A 17,275-nucleotide genomic window follows, 5' to 3' on the forward strand; every position below is an offset into this window, starting at 1 on the left:
GACCCTTGACAATCACTTAATCACTAGGGATGAGCAAACTTGTGTTTTCAAGTTCGTCGTACAAGGTTCGGTGTATCTAAGAATTCCATTATGGACTCCGCTTATGGTCCGTGGTGGAAGAATCCATAACAGAATTTTTAGATAACACAAACCTTGTACGCTGAACTTAAAAACACAGGTTCGCTCATCACTACTTCTCACCTGTGCTGGGGATAGATGATAACGGTGCATACAAGAGAGAATATGGCTACCATTTATTATTAGGCCACCTATTAAAATCCATAATTTATAGAGATCTGATTCTTTTTTCACATGTTATATGTCTTATCTAACTAATGTCTGAAGCCTCATTCACACGTCCGTGTCTGTGCTCAAATCCGTGAGAAGGTGGTCAGTGAAGGATCTGTGTTGGGTCCGTGTGTCCATTTTTTGCTGTCCGTGTGCCATCCGTTTTTTCATTGACCCTGTACAGCTGAAAAATAATTTTCAAAGCATCTCTTCCCAATGATCAGTGAAACACGGATGTTTTCGCTGACCCATACACTATAATGGGCGTGATGGATCCGTGAACACAGAAAAAATAGAGCATGCATTTGTGCTAAAAAAAAGGAACCACGGACACACATTAAAATGAATGGGGACGTGTGCTGTCCATGGAGAACATGTACAGCACACGTCCGTGGAACACTGACATGTAAATGAGGCTTAAAGCCTCGTCCACATTTCAGTTTTTCATTGACGTGTGCTGTCCACATTTTCCACGGACAGCACACTGTGGGGATTTCCCAAATAGTAGCTAGCCTTCGGATAAACACAGTAGCCTTTTAGTGATGGAAATCAAAGTAATAAATGTCTTTCATTGTTGACACACCACAATTCAACAGGCGTCAGTGATCTGCTTACTTCAGCCAATACTTCGCTCAACGAATCCGCTGCCAGGAGTCCGCACGGGCGCATCAGGCTGAGCCTACTGCGCTCGCGCGGGATCTGGCAGAGGGACGGGAGGATTGCGGAGGTGGCGCTGAGGTGAGGAAGGTGGCACTATAGACAGGGAAGGCGGCGCTGGGCACCAGACGGCGATTGTGTGCGGCCGGGCGCCCTGTATTAACGGATGTCCCCTTAGGCACCTTAGGTAGGTGATTGACAGGTTATAAAAAACTGTTTTTTGGGCTAATAGAGCCATAAGCAGGTTTAATAAGGCCAGCTTAGGATTCATGTTATTAGTACGGACATGGGCATATGTTTAGGTTATAGGGGTAAAGTCTCATGACAGAATCCCTTTAAAGAAAAAAACAATTCAGTCCCGAATCTGAACAAATCGCATAGGAAGGATTAGGGCACAGTACCGTACTCCCCACGGAGTGGATGGGGACCTTGCTTTGTCCTTTGTCTCTCGGCAGAGACCCTCCGGTTTTCACTTGGCTCAAAAAACACAGCTACACAGAGCTCCACCATCAGCCAGGTAATCACCCACCTGACCCTGCTGGCTGACTTTTTGTAAGCCCGTCAAAACCCGGCCTGGACCGTGGAGAGTAGCCACCCGCCCAGCACTATGGCTACTCCCATTAAGAGCCGTCCCGGATTAGCTTTTCACAGCTATGCTAACTACCAAAGTGTCCATCAGCAACTGCTGTGGACATATGCACTACTGGCTCCTACTTCACCGAGGCCAGGAACCTCGGTGACACACATCTTCCATCTGTGATGGTCCCTTGTGCCTTTCTACAACACGTACCCATTGATTTAAATGTTTCTGTTTACATTTCAGTATTTTTTTTTTTTTTTTTTTTTTTACTGACCGTGAAAATGGGTCCGTGAAAATCACTAACGCACATCCGTGTTGTGTCCGGGTGCGTCCGTTTTTCACTGAAGACTAATAGGAGACTCTTTAGAAATTAATTTTCAAGCAAAAAATGAGAGAGATCTATACATATTGGTACAAGTAGTATAAAATATTTGTAGCCAGAGGCAGCCTGGAGGCAGTGCTTGTTTCTGCTCGTCTATGTCTGCGGACTGTAGTAAATGTTCTGCTTTCCTGAGGCCCTATAGTGTGCAGCTACCTCCAATAGGCATGCAGAGCTGTGTTATCTGTCATGTTTGGAGGTAGCGGTATAGGGCACATCAAAGCCATTTACAGCAGCTGCATCAATGCAATGTACCTTTTTATTGATGGAACACCCCTTTAATACTGCAAATCTTTCTCATATTGTATTAAAGGACATCTGTCACCAGATTTGTACCTATGAAACTGGCTGACCTGTAAGGCTACTTTCACACTTGCGCTTGATCGGATCCGTTCTGAACGGATCCGATCATATTAATGCAGACGGAGGCTCCGTTCAGTACGAATCCATCTGCATTAATAAGCGCAAGATGCCTGAGCGGATCCGTTCAGACTTTCAATGTAAAGTCAATGGGGGACGGATCCGCTTGAAGATTGAGCCATATGGTGACCTCTTCAAGCGGATCCGTTCCCATTGACTTACATTGTAAGTCTGAACGGATCCGCTCGCCTCCGCACGGCCAGGCGGACAGCTGAACGCTGCAAGCAGCGTTCAGCTGTCCGCCTGTCCGTGCGGAGGCGAGCGGAGCGGAGGCTGAACGCCGCCAGACTGATGCAGTCTGAGCGGATCCGCTCCATTCAGACTGCATCAGGGCTGGACGGAGGCGTTCGGGTCCGCTCGTGAGCTCCTTCAAACGGAGCTCACGAGCGGACCGACGAACGCTAGTGTGAAACTAGCCTTACATGTGCACTTGGCAGCTGAAGGCATCTGTGTTGGTCCCATGTTCATATGTGTCCGCATTGCTGAGAAAAATGATGTTTTAATATATGCAAATGAGCCTCTAGGAGCAACGGGGGCGTTGTCATTACACCTAGAGGCTCAGCTCTCTCTGCAACTGCTGCGTTCTCTGCACTTTGACAGGGCCAGGCAGTATAAACGTGATCATGCCCGGCCCTGACTTCACCTAAAGGCTCGCAATGTGCAGTGCGCGTCAGTATCCGGCACAGGCGCAGTACATGAGAGAACTGCCAGTGAGCCTCTTTCCTGTACTGCACCTGCACTAGATACTGGAGGAGAAGTCAGGGCCAGGTGTGATCAGGTTTTTATTGCCTAGCCCTGTCAATCAAAATGCGGGAAAGGGGGGGTGTTGCAGTTCCAGAGAGAGCAGAGCCTGTAGGTGTAACGACAACGCCCCTGTTGCTCCTAGAGGCTCATTTGCAGAAATTAAAACATCATTTTTCTCAGCAATGCGGACACATATGAATGTCTTCAGCTGCCAAGTGCACATGTAACAGGTCAGCCAGTGTCATAGGTAGAAATCTGCTTACACATGCCTTTTAAGTATTTTATTGCAGTTCTTATTAAGGCTCCAGTCACACGTCTGCAACTGTGGTCCGCATCCGTTCCGCAATTGTGCGGAACGGGTGCGGACCCATTCATACTCTTTGGGGACGGAATGGATGCATCCGCATTTCCGGATCCACGGCTCCGGAAAAAAATAGAACATGTCCTATTTTTGTCCGTAATTGTGGACAAGAATAGGTATTTCTATCGGGGTGCCGGCCAGGTGTATTGCGGATCCGCGGTGCACTACGGACGTGTGAATGGACCCTAACACAGTTTATGGCTGATGATAACCTAGTCATTGTAGATCAGTGGAGTAATTAATAAAAGGATGGCATAATATGATGAGGATCCGTAATATGGCCATTGTATTTTTCTTGTAGGTTTTGCACTCTCAGGCACAACATTTGGAAATCAGGCAATCCTGTATAAAGTATCTGCGGGAAAATCGAGCCCACTTTGAAGCAGTAAGTAAAAGAAGAGCTTCCCTTTACCAGTGTCCTCTTCTTGCAGCTCATCTTCACGTATTGCATTAAGCCTCATTCACACATCCGTGTCCTTGCTTAAATCCGTGAAAAGGTGGTCAGTGATGCCTTTGTGAAGGATCTGTGTGATCCGTATGTCGGTTTTTTGCTGTCCATGTGTCATCTGTGTTTCACGGACACTGCACAGCTGAAAAATAATTTTCAAAGCATCTCTTCCTAATGAACAATGAAACATGGATGGCATCCGTGTTGCATCTGTGGTTTTCACGGACCCATAGACTATAATAGGTGTGATGGATCTGTGAACAAAATGGAGCATGCATCCGTGCTAAAAACACGGACCATGGTAAAAAACTGATGTGTGAATACACACATTAAAATGAATAAGCACGCGTGCTGTCCGTGGAGAACACGTACGGCACACGTGCGTGGAACATTGATGTGTGAATGAGACTTTATGGTACGTTGAGCAAACAGAGGGTCTTCTTCTAGTTAAAACCCCCCCTTTACTCAATAAAGCATAGCCTCTAGCTGCCGTGATGACGCTCTTTATAATAATGAGCATCTATGGTTTTCAGTGGCTATTCTCATCCTGTTTTATTATATCTGTATTAGCTCTGGAAAAATATGCTTTTAAGGCTCTGTGTTTCACTGTCCATTTGCTTTCTAAATGAACGGTGAGGCAACTTCCTAAATATTCTCTGTTACAAATTTCCTCCCATTTAGCTGCTGTAGAGTGTCTGTATCTCCTTCACGTAGCTATCTATCCTGCTGCTTCTGACATGCATCCAATAGCAGGCTGCTTCTGGCTGTGTCCCCTCTCTCTATTCTCTTCTTCCCTTCGCTCAGTGTTAGGGCTCATGCACACGCCCGTTGTGTGGCCTTGGCCATATTGCGGCCCGCATGCGGCGGGTCCACAATACACGAGCACGGACCCATTCACTTAAATGGGTCCGCTATCACGGAGATGCGGAGCGAAATCGCGGATCGGAAGCACTACAGAGTGCTTCTGTGGTGTTTCTGGCCGTGCCTCCGCACCGCAAAAAATTAGAACCTGTAGCAGGATAAAGCAGTATAGGAATGAATCTGCTTGTGTATGAGAGCTAGTGAGGACAGCAACAGTCTGGTCACAAGGAACGCACATCCAGGATCTATTAAAGCCTGGGTTACACTGCAACGTTTTGTAGTGCCACTGATTGATTTTAACTATTAATAGGCAGCTACAGTTCATCCTAATATTTCCATGTAGACTTCAACGGTGGCTCAATAGTTAAAGGGCAGATTAACCCTGGTTAAAAAACAAACAAAAAAAGATGCAAAGAGGCAGAAGTGTTCTGAGCGCTCTGCACCTTTTGGCCTTCTTTGCCTCTGCTTAGTGTGGAGTACAGATCTCATCTTATGTCTATGGCTCCATACTCCACACACTAGGAACACCGAGTAGAGCCAATGAAAATAGAAGAAGTTGTAGAGCGTCTGAGCAGTGCTCTGCCATATATATATATATATATATATATATATATATATATATATATATATATTATAATTTTTTTTATTTATTTTTTACAAGAGTTTTGGTACCCTTTAAAATGAAACTGCAACTCTAGACAAAGTTGTAATTTTTAGTTCAATATTCTATTTTTCTCTTTCGCTTATGACAGCACCCCTGGAGAGACCGCCGCCTCCCCCTCAGGACAGGAAACGGGAACCAGAACCGCCTTTTAAAAGAGGGATCATCCCCTCTACCTCCAGTTCTGTTTCCTGTCCTAAGGGGCAGGAGGGAATCTGATTCGCTGGAAGATAAGATGAATATGGAGCCGCGGGGGCCCCGGCTATTGCTATAGTGTGAGGAGGGTGGCATAAGACTCCTTTAGGAGCTGCTGCAGAAGTCTGGGCTCCCTTCTCTCTCCCTACCCCTTCCGTTCTCCTTTCCGGGTCCTGGGAGGTTGCGAACCTCTGCGGCCATGTTCGCATGTTTGGCCACCGGCCTGCGTGCAGGATTTATTTACTTCCGGGTTGCGGCGGTTCAAGGAAGTTGACGCTGTGGACCGGAAAGGGAGCGAGCTGGCTTGCACGCGCCGAAGAGAAAAGCCCAGCCGGCTCTCTGCCATATTTAGTGGCAGAAAGTGGCAGTTCCTCCATTCTGGCTTGTGTTTGCTGTAGGAACATGGAGCAGGCTCAGCGCGCTGAAACCACCAATGATACATCGGTACCACGGTGGGGTAAGAAGGGTTATACCCCAGCATGAATTGTTTGTAACAGTGCTCATGGGGCCATGTTTTGTTGCTTAGGTATCTAAGGAGTCTTCTAGGAAGACCTCCAGAGTAAAAGTGAGGGGATGTGCTGTATGTAAGAAGAAGCTACCTTCTGCCTGGGCAAAACCCCTATGTTAAAGGTGTATCAGCAAGTTAATGAAGGAGGAAGCTGCATCTTTAATGGGCAGCATTAAGCAAATGATCCGTGAAGAGGTCAGAGAGTTGGTTATCGGTTTAATAAAAAAGTTGCCCCTAGTGACAGTGATATACTTTCTGGTTTGGAAGAAGGAGACTGGGTATCATCAGATGAGCCTTCGGAGGACAAGGCCGCAGGGAAACCACTTTTTCATGTCGAAAACAGTAACTCCCTAGTCAAGGCAGTTAGGGCTACCATGGGGTTGGATGATCAAAAGTCACAGCAATCAGTCCAGGACTCTGTTTGAAGGTTTAGGTCCCAAGAAAACGGGGATACTAGCTTTAAGGCAAAACGTTGTGCTATTCCTTGTCAGGGTGAGTCTTTGGTCTCTCTGATGATCACTCATGTGAGGTAGAAGGAGATCATCATTATAACATACCCGGACGATTTTCTTCTGGTGCCCGGTCCAGTCAGATTCTTTAGAGGCAGATTGCCTGGTTGAGGGAGGTTCTAGAAAAGCTGGGATGGGAGATAAACCTAGAAAAATCCAGAGATGCAGCTTCCTATGAATGATTTTGGACCCTAGGTCCCAGAGGTGCCTGCTACCCCTGCAAAAAGCCTTACTTGTCAGATCCAGAGTTCAGCTTCTTATTTCGCACCCATCAGTCACCCTGAGAGACCATGTCTGTGCTGGGTCTCATGACAGCCGCTATTCCAGGAGTAGAATGGGCCCAGTACCATTCAAGGTATGTGATAGAAGCTCTTGACATCCCGCTCGTATTAGATTTCCTGGGATGGAAGAAAAAACTTGGGCCTGGCACTTTGAAGGTCCAAATTTCAGCTTTAAGCGCTTTGTTTGAGTTTGTTAGCAGATCATCCTTGGGTTAAGAGGTTTATAACAGCAGTGTCTAAGTTATCTCTGGTCTGTAAAAATGGAGTTCCTCCCTGGGATTTAAATTTAGTCTTCACTTCTCTCACTTCAGTACCCTTCGAGCCTATTGATGAGATCTCCCTAAAACTCGCGTTCCTTTTGGCCATTACTTCAGCTAGAAGGGTTAGTGAGATCTCTGCTCTCTCGGTTGACCCTCCCTACTTGGTGATCTTGGAGGATCGGGTGGTGATTTCTCCTGATCCTTCCTATTTACCAAAGGTCTCTTCACACTTTCACCGTTCTCAGGAGATAGTGTCACTTTCCTTCTGTGCTTCGCCTAAAAATAAGAAGGAATCAGAATTCCACGGTTTAGATGTTTAGGAGGTGTATTTTTCTATATCTACAGGTCACACGGCCTTGGAGGTCCTTCTCTCATCTCTTGCTTTTGTTACAGGGACCTAAGAAGGGATCTGCAGCCTCTTCTCAAACTATTAGGTGGATTAGACAAGCCATTTCCTTGGTTTACTCTTCTAAGGGAGTTGTTCCACTCTCTGGGTTTGGGGCTCACTCCACGAGATCAGTGAGAGCTTCAGCTTCTATACAGCAGATTTGTAGGGCTGCTACCTGGAGCTCTCCACATACTTTTTTTAGGCACTATAGACTTCAGTTCAGGTCTTGCCTTTGGTCGGAAGGTGCTTCAGGCTGTGGTCCCACCCTAGACAGGTTTCTTGCCTATTCTCCAGGGGTGCTGTCATAGGCGAAAGAGATTGGATTACACTTACCGGTTATCAGTTTTCTTTGAGCCTATGACAGAACCCGATTAATTCCTATCCCCCCCCCCCCCCCCCCCCAAAAAAAAAAAAAAAAAAAAAATATATATATATATATATATACACACACAAAGGGAAAAATGGCGGCACTGGCTACACTAGGAAAAAAACGGGTGCACGCTCCTGGGGAATCAACCTCTTACCCCAACCAATATATCCAGAAAAAGGACGGCACTCCAGCAGGATGAAAGTGAAAAACTTCTTTTAATCGACCATACGGTGCAACGTTTCGGCTCAACTGAGCCTTTCTCAAGCCTTTGTTGAGTCGAAACGTTGTGCACCGTATGGTCGATTAAAAGAAGTTTTTCACTTTCATCCTGCTGGAGTGCCGTCCTTTTTCTGGATATATTGGTTGGGGTAAGAGGTTGATTCCCCAGGAGCGTGCACCCGTTTTTTTCCTAGTGTAGCCAGTGCCGCCATTTTTCCCTTTGTGTGTGTAGCCTTTGGCTTGAGAAAGGCTCAGTTGAGCCGAAACGTTGTGCACCGTATGGTCGATTAAAAGAAGTTTTTCACTTTCATCCTGCTGGAGTGCCTTCCTTTTTCTGGATATATATATACACACACAGTACAGACCAAAGTTTGGACACACCTTCTCATTCAAAGAGTTTTCTTTATTTTCATTTTATTTTCATGACTATAAAAATTGTAGATTCACACTGAAGGCATCAAAACTATGAATTAACACATGTGGAATTATATACATAACAAAAAAGTGTGAAACAACTGAAAATATGTCATATTCTAGGTTCTTCAAAAGTAGCCACCTTTTACTTTGATTACTGCTTTGCACACTCTTGGCATTCTCTTGATGAGCTTCAAGAGGTAGTCACCTGAAATGGTCTTCCAACAGTCTTGAAGGAGTTCCCAGAGATGCTTAGCACTTGTTGGCCCTTTTGCCTTCACTCTGCGGTCCAGCTCAACCCAAACCATCTCGATTGGGTTCAGGTCCGGTGACTGTGGAGGCCAGGTCATCTGGCGCAGCACCCCATCACTCTCCTTCATGGTCAAATAGCCCTTACACAGCCTGGAGGTGTGTTTGAGGTCATTGTCCTGTTGAAAAATAAATGATGGTCCAACTAAACGCAAACCGGATGGAATAGCATGCCGCTGCAAGATGCTGTGGTAGCCATGCTGGTTCAGTATGCCTTCAATTTTGAATAAATATCCAACAGTGTCACCAGCAAAGCACCATCACACCTCCTCCTCCATGCTTCACGGTGGGCACCAGGCATGTAGAGTCCATCCGTTCACCTTTTCTGCGTTGCACAAAGACACGGTGCTTGGAACCAAAGATCTCAAATTCGTCAGACCAAAGCACAAATTTCCACTGGTCTAATGTCCATTCCTTGTGTTCTTTAGCCCAAACAAGTATCTTCTGCTTGTTGCCTGTCCTTAGCAGTGGTTTCCTAGTAGATATTCTACCATGAAGGCCTGATTCACACAGTCTCCTCTTAACAGTTGTTCTAGAGATGTGTCTGCTGCTAGAACTCTGTGTGGCATTGACCTGGTCTCTAATCTGAGCTGCTGTTAACCTGCGATTTCTGAGGCTGGTGACTGATGAACTTATCCTCTGCAGCAGAGGTGACTCTTGGTCTTCCTTTCCTGGGGCGGTCCGCATGTGAGCCAGTTTCTTTGTAGAGCTTAATGGTTTTTGTGACTGCACTTGGGGACACTTTTTTAAAGTTTTCCCAACTTTTTCGGACTGACTGACCTTCATTTCTTAAAGTAATGATGGCCACTCGTTTTTCTTTACTTAGCTGCTTTTTTCTTGCCATAATACAAATTCTAACCGTCTATTCAGTAGGACTATCAGCTGTATCACCTGACTTCTCCACAACGCAACTGATGGTCCCAACCCCATTTATGAGGCAAGAAATCCCACTTGTTAAACCTGACAGGGCACACTCATCAAGAGAATGCCAAGAGTGTGCAAAGCAGTAATCAAAGCAAAAGGTGGTTACTTTGAAGAACCTAGAATATAAAAAAAAATTCAGTTGTTTCACACTTTTTTGTTATGTATATAATTCCACATGTGTTAATTCATAGTTTTGATGCCTTCAGTGTGAATCTACAATTTTATAGTCATGCAAATAAAGAAAACTCTTTGAATGAGAAGGTGTGTCCAAACTTGCACCTAGGTTTTTGAGGAGGAAAATAAGGAAAAAAATTTTTTTTACCAAAAGATGTGATTTTGGTGGGTTTGAACTAATGGCGGTATGTGCACTATTATGGGGGATCTGTGATGCACTGTTATGGGGTGGGGGAGCTGTGGATGGCATTATGATGGTGGGGGGATCTGTGGACTGCATTATGATGGTGGGGGGGGGTGAATCTGTGGATGGCATTATGATGGGTGGATCTGTGGATGGCACTGTTATGGGGTGGTGGATCTGTTCTGTGTGTCATCCACAGATCCCTCCCCGCCATCATTATCCCATTCACAGATTCCTAGGGAGGGACTGTAGTAGGCGGGGAGAGCGGCGGCGCCGTGCCGCCACTGTACTCTGGCCCCGCAGCTCAGTATGTACTGTATTATACGTAGTGTTAATCATCAGATCTAAACTGAATAATGATGCGCTCCCCATGTGTACCGTACTTACATGTCACGCTCCTGTAGTAAGTGCTAGCAGGCAGGCCGGGGGGTCGTAACTCACTGAGGTCACGTGCCTGCTCCGCCTGCCTTATTCATAAAGTAGGCGGAGTAGGCACGTGACCTTTGTGAGTTATGGCTGCCCGGCCTGCCTGCTAGCTGCTAGTGCTTACTACAGGAGCGTGACATGTAAGTTCGGTAAACATGGGGAGCAGGGGGGGCGCATCATTATTCAGTTTAGATCTGATGATTAACACTACGTATAATACAGTACATACTGTACATACTGAGCTGCGGGGGCCAGAGTACAGTGCCTGCACCGCCCCGCCGCTCTCCTCGACTACTACAGTCCCTCTTCACTGATACATCGCAGTCTGTGATGTAAATTGCAAGTATTCGCCCCATAAGACGCAGGGGCACTTTTCCCCCACTTTTGGGGGGGAAAAAGTGCATCTTATGGGGCGAAAGATACGGTATATATATAAAAAAAAAATGTTGTGTATAATGTTAGGTTGTGAAGATATTATGTTTCTTAGTTCTTGAGAAAAGGACTGGAGGTAGAGGGGATGATCTCACTTTTAAAAGGTGGTTCTGGTTCCTGTTTCCTGTCCTGAAGAGGAGGCGGCGGTCTCTCCAGGGGTGCTGTCATAGGCTCAAAGGAAACCTTTTGCCGTTCAGTGTAATCCAATCTTTTTTACTTTTTTCTAAAAAGGAAAAATATTTTAAAAAATTTAGAAAATTCTTTATTTATTTTTTTTGTTAATGGCACAACATGCAGCTAAGACCCATGCAGACTCCCAGCCCCTGACCGTCCCTGCCTTCTCTATGGGTAGCCGGCTCCCTGCTCCGGCAGCTTCATGGTTAGTGTGCACCTCTGATCTGTGCAAGGACGTTGTAAAACCTCTGTGTAGAGACATGTGCCAACCGCCCGGTCGTATATAACCAACAGGTAGAGAAGGCAATGTGAAGTCAGTGTAGGAAATATACTGAAACAATATCTATAGTTGCCAACAGTCCCACGTTCAACAGGATTGTCCACAGTTTTCAAAGACAATCCTGCCAAATTGTCCTAGTTTGAAAATGGGTGGAGTTTATACAAACCCTGCCCAGAAGTGAGTGTTCCCATGTGGAGTTGCGAGCATCCGGTTAGGGCCTAATGCCACAATTTTACCAACAAAAATCTTGGCACACATGGGCATCACATAATGTTACAATGCAGAATGATAACTGGACACCAGTAAAAATGGGGATGGCCGTTTTAGATTTTCACCACTCTGGGAGGGGCTTAGTTGCGTGCACCGCCCACTGATGACCATGTATGGAGAGGTAATTAATATACAGATGACTCAATTGCTGGACTGTAGAAAATTCATGAGTCATGGGGATAGCATCCATTTCATGCTACAATGTGCAAAGGGGTAACTCCCAGGGAAAGAGAACCTTCTGGAAGTGGCTCCCTATGAGTTGACTTTTTAATAAGTCTTGGAACACGACATGGAAAAAGAGCCAAACCTGGCTGTGTTCCCTCTTTTCATATCCCCCCCCCCCCCCATGGATCATTGCCAATGAGTCTCCATACCATGGAGCACTGCTAAAAAGTCTGATTATGTGAATGTTCTTTTTCTCATTGTTTTAAACTGCTTTATTTATTTTATTTATTTATTTATTTTTTAGTTTATTGAGGGATCTTTTGAAGAGTATTTGAAACGTCTTGAAAATCCACAGGTACAGTAGACATGTATTATCAATAAAATATGCCACTACATGTGAACGATCAGAACATGGAGGCCATTTAAGTGAGAAGAGAGACGGGTCATGTTGACTCCTAGAATAATTACAATCAGCATGATTTTGAATATAAAAAGCCCATACATTGTCCCTTGTGAATGTCTGCAGATGTTTGGTACATCTCTTATGGTACACCAAGAGTCCCTGACAATTTAGTACTTTCGGGGATTACAGATCACTGTTGGCAAGTGTTAGACCTACATTTTAGTTAGAGAAAAGGTTAAAGGGGTTTTCTAAGACTTTAATATTGATGATGACCTATCCTTAGTTCCAAACGTCACAAGTACATGGACAGCACTGATTTAATCAGGTGCAATAATTCCTGATTTTATTGGTAATCCGCCACTAGTATGTACTCGCATATATGTAGCAATGTTTTGGATCTTAAAGGGGCTGTCTAGTTTCGGGAAGAAAACAGCAACAGATAGGAATATCCTGCTAAAAAGAACTGATCATTTCTTACCTGACAAATCCTATGCCACTGCTCTGTTACTCCAGTCGGGCTTTGTTTACCCGGCTGCAGTGATGATGTCAACAACATGTGACCGCTGAAGTCATTCACTGGCATCTTCAGTTCACTGCTGAGGCCAGTGAGTGGCTTCAGTGGTACCCGCCTGGGAGAACTGGAGCAGTGGCATGGGACCTGTAAGGTAAAGGAGGGTCTCATTGTTTTCTGGTTTCTTCCTGATACCCCCTTTTAATTTAGTGCTCCTTTTTCAGTCTGGTGAACTGGACAGCTGAAAGGAACACATTTGTGCAGTGCACCAGTCCAGCATTAAAAATGGCACTACATGAAGACCCAAAACGTAGCAGCATAAATGAACTGAGTGCATACTGGTTTCAGATTATTGATAACATCAATTATGCATTTGATCAAATCAGTGCTGTCTCTTTACTTGTGAAGTTTGAATATCCCAACTTGTTGGCAGAAAGGATTACTAGGGACATGCACCAGCTCTAAATGTTACCCCTTTGTGTATAGTATAATGATGATCTATCCTTTAGGATGGGACATCTATATCTGATCATCAGGAGTCTGACTCCAGGAACAACTCCTTGCACTGTGTTACTGCAGCTCTCTCCCTTTCAATTAGGGCTTGTCCGCTTTTTTATATTGATGACCTCTCTTCAGGATAGGTCCCCAATATCAGATTGGCGGGGGCCGACTGCCGGCACCTCAGGAATTGGCTATTTGAGGGGAACACAAGCGCTGCCTTCTCTTCACTATTTACCTGCTCGCCGCCACAATTGCAGCAGTGAGCAGATGTAATTACAGCTTCGCCAGCCCCATTCACTTCTATGGGACGGCTCTGTACTATTCTCTTGGATAGGAATGAGCCATCTCTTTGAAGCGGATATAGGCATGGTGGAGCTGTAATTACACAGCTCACCGCTGCAAATGTGACAGCAAGCAGGTAGACAGAGAAGAGAAGGCAGCACTCGTACAAGCACTGCTTTCTCTTAGAACAGCTGATTGGCGGGGGTGCAGGGAATCTCCTCCCCCTGCCAATCTGATATTGATGTCCTATCCTGAGGATAGGACATCAATATAAATAATACAACCCCTTTAACTCCTTAAGGACCCATGACCTAGCTGTACGTCATGGCTCTGATCCCTAAACATGGTGCCCGCTCGCGCGTGCAGCGGGCGCCTTATCCGTGGGGTCTCTGCTATTTTAAATAGCAGAGACCCGTGGCACATGTATGCGATCAGCCATAAGGCTGATCGCATTCATCTTACCTTTTAGATGCCGTGGTCAAATGTGACCACGGCGTTTGCACAGACCGGAACCGGAAGTCGCGCGTTTCCGGTCCGCTAACAGTGTTCCCCGGCTGAGATCGGGGAATCTGTTACTTCGATCTAATTGATCGAAGCTTAAAGCCGGCTTCAGAGTCAATTAGATGTAAATATCAATACAGGCCACTAGGTGGCAGCCTTGTATTTATATAGTGCAAATGAAGTCTTCAATGATGGCTATTTAGCCATCACTGAATACTATGGGCAATCAAATAATTGCCAGTTATTGTCACCCAAGGTGACTTTAAAAAAAAAAGTACAAAAAAGTTTTTACAAATAAATAAAAAATAAAAAAAACCTAAAAGTTCAAATCACCTCCCTTTCCTTATAATAAAAATACTTAACCAATAAAAAAAATATTAATATTAATGGCATGCGGCAAATGGCGTAGCGGGGGAAAAAACCCCCCGCTAATTTGCCTTTTTTTTTTTTTGTCACTTCAACTACAATTTTCTTTTATAAAAAGTGATCAAAAAGTCACACACACTTAACATTGGTATCTCCTAAAAAGATCAGATCGTCCCGCAAAAAATTAGCCCTCACACAGTTATAGGGGTCAGAATATGGTTATGAAAAAAAATTTAAAATTTCCCTCAAAGGTTTAAATTATATTTTTTTTCCAGTATTAAAACGCAAGAAAAATTATACAAGTGTGGTATTGTTGAAACCGTACTGACCTGGAGAATAAAGATAACAGGTCAATTTTACTGCATAGTGTACAGTGTAAAAAATATAAACCTTTATCAGAATTGTTTTTTTCCCCCAATTCTACTCTATTTGGATTTTTTTCCCGCTCCCTATTACATGGTATGCAACCGTAAATGGTGCCATTAGAAAGTACAACTTGTCCCGCAAAAAATAGGCCTTCAAAGGGCTATGTGAATGGAAAAATATAAAAGTTAGGACTATGGGAAGGCGAGGAGTGAAAAACGAAAACGCAAAAATGGAAAATCCCAGGGTCTTAAGAGTTAATAAACAATTGATGACACTTTAAAGCATAGGCAAAAGTTTTACTGATGGCACAGCTTCAGAGGTGCTTTGATCATTTGCTAGGCAAATAGTCGAAACCCTACCAGTCACACTTTGATGACATTCCTCAGCATATGCTATCCGTTAACTGGATAACTTTATTTGTAGGCTGTTTTGGGTCACATACTTGATTTTCCAGAAACAGCGCATTTATATACTATACAGACGTGGACAAAATTGTTGGTACCCTTTGGTCAATGAAAGAAAAAGTCACAATGGTCACAGAAATAACTTTAATCTGACAAAAGTAATAATAAATTAAAATTCTATAAATGTTAACCAATGAAAGTCAGACATTGTTTTTCAACCATGCTTCAACAGAATTATGTAAAAAAATAAACTCATGAAACAGGCATGGACAAAAATGATGGTACCCCTAGAAAACACATAACATAATGTGACCAAAGGGACATGTTAATTCAAGGTGTGTCCACTAATTAGCATCACAGGTGTCTACAACCTTGTAATCAGCCATTGGGCCTATATATATGGCTCCAGGTAATCACTGTGTTGTTTGGTGATATGGTGTGTACCACACTCGACATGGACCAGAGGAAGCAAAGGAAAGAGCTGTCTCAAGAGATCAGAAAGAAAATTATAGACAAGCATGTTAAAGGTAAAGGCTATAAGACCATCTCCAAGCAACTAGATGTTCCTGTGAGTACAGTTGCACATATTATTCATAAGTTTAAGATCCATGGGACTGTAGCCAACCTCCCTGGACGTGGCCGCAGGAGGAAAATTGATGACAAATCTAAGAGACGGATAATCCGAATGGTAACAAAAGAGCCTAGAAAGACTTCTAAAGAGATTCAAGGTGAACTTCATGCTCAAGGAACATCAGTGTCAGATCGCACCATCCGTCGTTGTTTGAGCCAAAGTGGACTACATGGGAGACGACCAAGGAGGACACCATTGTTGAAAACGAATCATAAAAAAGCAAGACTGGAATATGCCAAACTACATGTTGACAAGCCACAAAGCTTCTGGGAGAATGTCCTGTGGACAGATGAGACAAAAATCGAAGTTTTTGCCAAGGCACATCAGCTGTATGTTCACAGACGAAAAAATGAAGCATATCAAGAAAAGAACACTGTCCCTACTGTGAAACATGGAGGAGGCTCTGTTATGTTCTGGGGCTGCTTTGCTGCGTCTGGCACAGGGTGTCTTGAATCTGTGCAGGGTACAATGAAATCTCAAGACTATCAAGGAATTCTAGAGAGAAATGTACTAGCCAGTGTCAGAAAGCTTGGTCTCAGTCGCAGGTCATGGGTCTTGCAACAGGACAATGACCCAAAACACACCGCTAAAAACACCCAAGAATGGCTAAGAGGAAAAAATTGGACTATTCTAAAGTGGCCTTCTATGAGCCCTGACCTCAATCCTATTGAGCATCTTTGGAAGGAGCTGAAACATGCAGTCTGGAAAAGGCACCCTTCAAACCGGACACAACTGGAGCAGTTTGCTCATGAGGAGTGGGCCAAAATACCTGCTGAGAGGTGCAGATGTCTCATTGACAGTTACAGGAAGCGTTTGATTGCAGTGATTGCCTCAAAAGGTTGCGCAACAAAATATTAAGTTAGGGGTACCATCATTTTTGTCCATGCCTGTTTCATGAGTTTATTTTTTTACATAATTCTGTTGAAGCATGGTTGAAAAACAATGTCTGACTTTCATTGGTTAACATTTATAGAATTTTAATTTATTATTACTTTTGTCAGATTAAAGTTATTTCTGTGACCATTGTGACTTTTTCTTTCATTGACCAAAGGGTACCAACAATTTTGTCCACGTCTGTACTTGCATGTTTTCGTCAATTGTCTGATTATGTTGGGAACGTGTTTTTTAAATGTATACCCACTTTTTCCCTGTAGGAATGGGTTGGTCAAGTTGAAATAAGTGCCCTTTCTTTAATGTTCAAGTAAGTAATGTCCTTTATTTTTCTTGCATATACAAAATGCAGTAGAGATTTACCGAAACCCAATATTTCTATGCATAAGTGATCTTTACAGGTAGTGATTTCATAAATGTAAAAAATATATAAATGTAGTGTCTTGTGAAAGTATTCTCCCTCATTGGTGTTTTTCCAGATTTTGTTGCATTACAACCTGGGATTAAAATGGCTTTTAATTTAGATTTTATGTGACGG

At 44.1% G+C, this 17,275-nt stretch overlaps 1 protein-coding gene across 1 annotated transcript in view; it reads left to right on the forward strand.

The window, feature by feature from the left end:
* Positions 1–17,275, forward strand: part of OTUD4 (OTU deubiquitinase 4) — a 51,300-nt gene that overhangs the window by 1,997 nt on the left and 32,028 nt on the right. Inside the window, exons 2-4 of the mRNA XM_044300509.1 lie at positions 3,731–3,814; positions 12,186–12,236; positions 17,001–17,047. Coding sequence (XP_044156444.1) covers positions 3,731–3,814; positions 12,186–12,236; positions 17,001–17,047 — 182 coding nt within the window. The remainder of the gene's footprint in view (positions 1–3,730; positions 3,815–12,185; positions 12,237–17,000; positions 17,048–17,275) is intronic.

This window comes from Bufo gargarizans, chromosome 1, assembly GCF_014858855.1.
Source record: "Bufo gargarizans isolate SCDJY-AF-19 chromosome 1, ASM1485885v1, whole genome shotgun sequence".
Classification (NCBI taxonomy): Eukaryota; Metazoa; Chordata; class Amphibia; order Anura; family Bufonidae; genus Bufo; species Bufo gargarizans.